The following is a 2212-nucleotide window of genomic DNA, read 5'->3' as shown; positions in this document are numbered from 1 at the left end:
CCGCCGTCTGCCGGGTCAGTACGTAGGTAGGCGTATATATTCACCACGTACGTGCACGCTACTCCTCCCACACCACACCAGATAGCCGCAGTAAAAACAAAATCTAAAAATAATAGTACATACTAATCGAGAAAAAACAAAATATCCCGAGCCCAACCACGCACGCTGGCCCCAGCCAAACGCCAGCCTGTCGCGCTCCTTCTTCCCCAAGCTGCGCGACAAACCCACCCCTTCTCCCTCCTCGCCTCCTCCTATATAACCAGCGCCCCCACTCCCCCCAACCCAAACCCAACTCCATCGCCATCTCAGTCTCAGCAATAGCATTCCTCCTCTCACATACTCCAGCAGCAACGACAACAATTTCATATCATACATACGGTTCACGACGGCACCAGCTCTTCCCTCAAATATACACTAACACGTCGCGGCAATGGGGCTCTGCATGTCTAGCGGCGGGGCGACGGTGGCGGCGGTGCGCTCGGAGGGGCTGGCCGCCTCGACGGCGATGGTGCTGCTGCCAACGGGGGAGCTGCGCGAGTACCCGCGCCCTGCGACGGCGGCGCAAGCCCTCCAGGACTCCGTGGAGGCAGGAGACGGCTCCGCCGGGTGGTTCCTGTGCGACGCCGACGCGATGGGGTTCGAGGGTCCCGTGGCGGCCGTGGGCGGGGGCGAGGAACTCCGCCCGGGCCAGATCTACTTCGTGCTCCCCGCCGAGGTTAAGAGGAACGGGCTCCGCCGCGAGGACGTGGCCGCACTCGCCGTCAGGGCGTCCGCGGCGCTCGTCAGCAAGGCCAACACCAACGCCTCCGGCAGCGGCGGACGGAGGAGACGCGCCGGCTCTGTCTCTCCGCTCGTGTTCGCCCCGCCGCCGGAGGTGGACGAGACTCTTGCCTACAAGACCGTGCCGGCGCTGGTAGTCAAGAGGCGCCCGGTGGCGCGCGTAAAGAGCGCCGGGAGAATGCAGCCGAGGTTCGCCCCGGATCTGACCGCCATTCCTGAATGCGAGTAAACCGGCCTTGGCGGATGGATCGACCCATCGGTCGTGGCTACAACAAAAATCCGGGGGCGAACTCGATTCTGGAGAAGCTCCGGCAATTCTGGAACCAGCGGGAAGAGAGCAAGGAAGGTGGGAATTGATGTCGCCAGCCTGGCGGGACGGCATCAGCGGACGACAAAGCGGAAGGCCGTATGATCCATATCGGACGGAGGCTGCTGGCTTCAGTGGCTTGGCGCGGAAGATGAAGATGGCATAACGTCGGCGCAGAGTTTTTTGTTTTGTTTTGCGGGAAGTCGGTTCAGAGATTTAGCATGTGTATATTTCGTAGGAGCAAAATTTTGATCGCGTTAGTTGAGCAGGCGCTCTGAGAACGAAGTATGGAGGCAAATATAAACAGTGAACATAAACTAGAGTACTCAACTTTTGCCTAAACGTGCGCTTGCTTGTGTATTGCTCTGTTTTGATCCGTTTGTTGTTCTGGGACGTTCGAAACTTGCAATTAAATTAGTACTACATTTTTAAAGCAAACTAGTAGTACTAAACATTTGCCATTTCTATGATTAAGGGCTTCATGTACACACGGCGCTTTTAGTTAAAATGAGGCTCGAAAAAGACAACTGGGACTACTCCGCGCGCCGATGTGTTTCTGTGTTCGATCTGAACTATTCCACGTTGCTGCGCAGACTGCCGCATCCTCTGCCGGACGGCCGTGTAGATTAAACCCGCGACGGCCGACGGCTCATGTATACTTACTGTGACGCGTCGTTGAATTTGTAATAAGGGCAAAAAAAAATTTGTTTTGACATGGAGGGCAAAGTTTGTGGTGCGCGTTTCAAGGTCAACTTGGCCCCATGCTGTGCCTACTTGTGCAGATCGCCGTGCGGCGACGTGTAGGCTGCGGCGAACAGGCCATGCACTTGCTGCTGGCATGACTGCTCCACTTAATTGGCCTGCCTACAAGTTCGGACGTTCTTACTGTAACGTTCTTTCCCCATACCCCATACAACATGTATATATACGACAAAACTGTCGTACGTATAGTGTTGTTCATACCAAATACCCTCTCTCTCAAAAAAAGATAAGAGTATTCCAAACATCAACAACAACGAGTAGGAAGTTTTCTGTGAACTAAGCATATCTTAGATGGTTAGATTCTTTGTGATGGAATCAACCCATGGGGAGGAGAGGAAGGACGAGCGCGAGCCGATGTGCCGC

The 2212-nt window shown here is 55.2% G+C and overlaps 1 protein-coding gene across 1 annotated transcript; it reads left to right on the top strand.

The window, feature by feature from the left end:
• The first annotated feature begins 289 nt into the window (after nt 1–289).
• LOC125541572 lies at nt 290–1429 on the top strand. The gene has a single exon (XM_048704944.1). It carries the CDS (start codon nt 431–433, stop codon nt 1007–1009), a length of 579 nt encoding a protein of 192 aa, XP_048560901.1. The 5' UTR covers nt 290–430; the 3' UTR covers nt 1010–1429.
• The last annotated feature ends 783 nt before the right edge of the window (nt 1430–2212 follow it).

This window comes from Triticum urartu, chromosome 2 (genome assembly GCF_003073215.2).
Source record: "Triticum urartu cultivar G1812 chromosome 2, Tu2.1, whole genome shotgun sequence".
NCBI classification, from domain to species: Eukaryota; Viridiplantae; Streptophyta; class Magnoliopsida; order Poales; family Poaceae; genus Triticum; species Triticum urartu.
The sequence above is the reverse complement of the archived record's forward strand: the minus strand, read 5'-3'. Positions and strand labels throughout refer to the sequence as shown.

Coding starts and splice junctions, on each gene's coding strand:
- LOC125541572 (XM_048704944.1), top strand. CDS start 431: ATGGGGCTCTGCATGTCTAGCGGCGGGGCGACGGTGGCGGCGGTGCGC.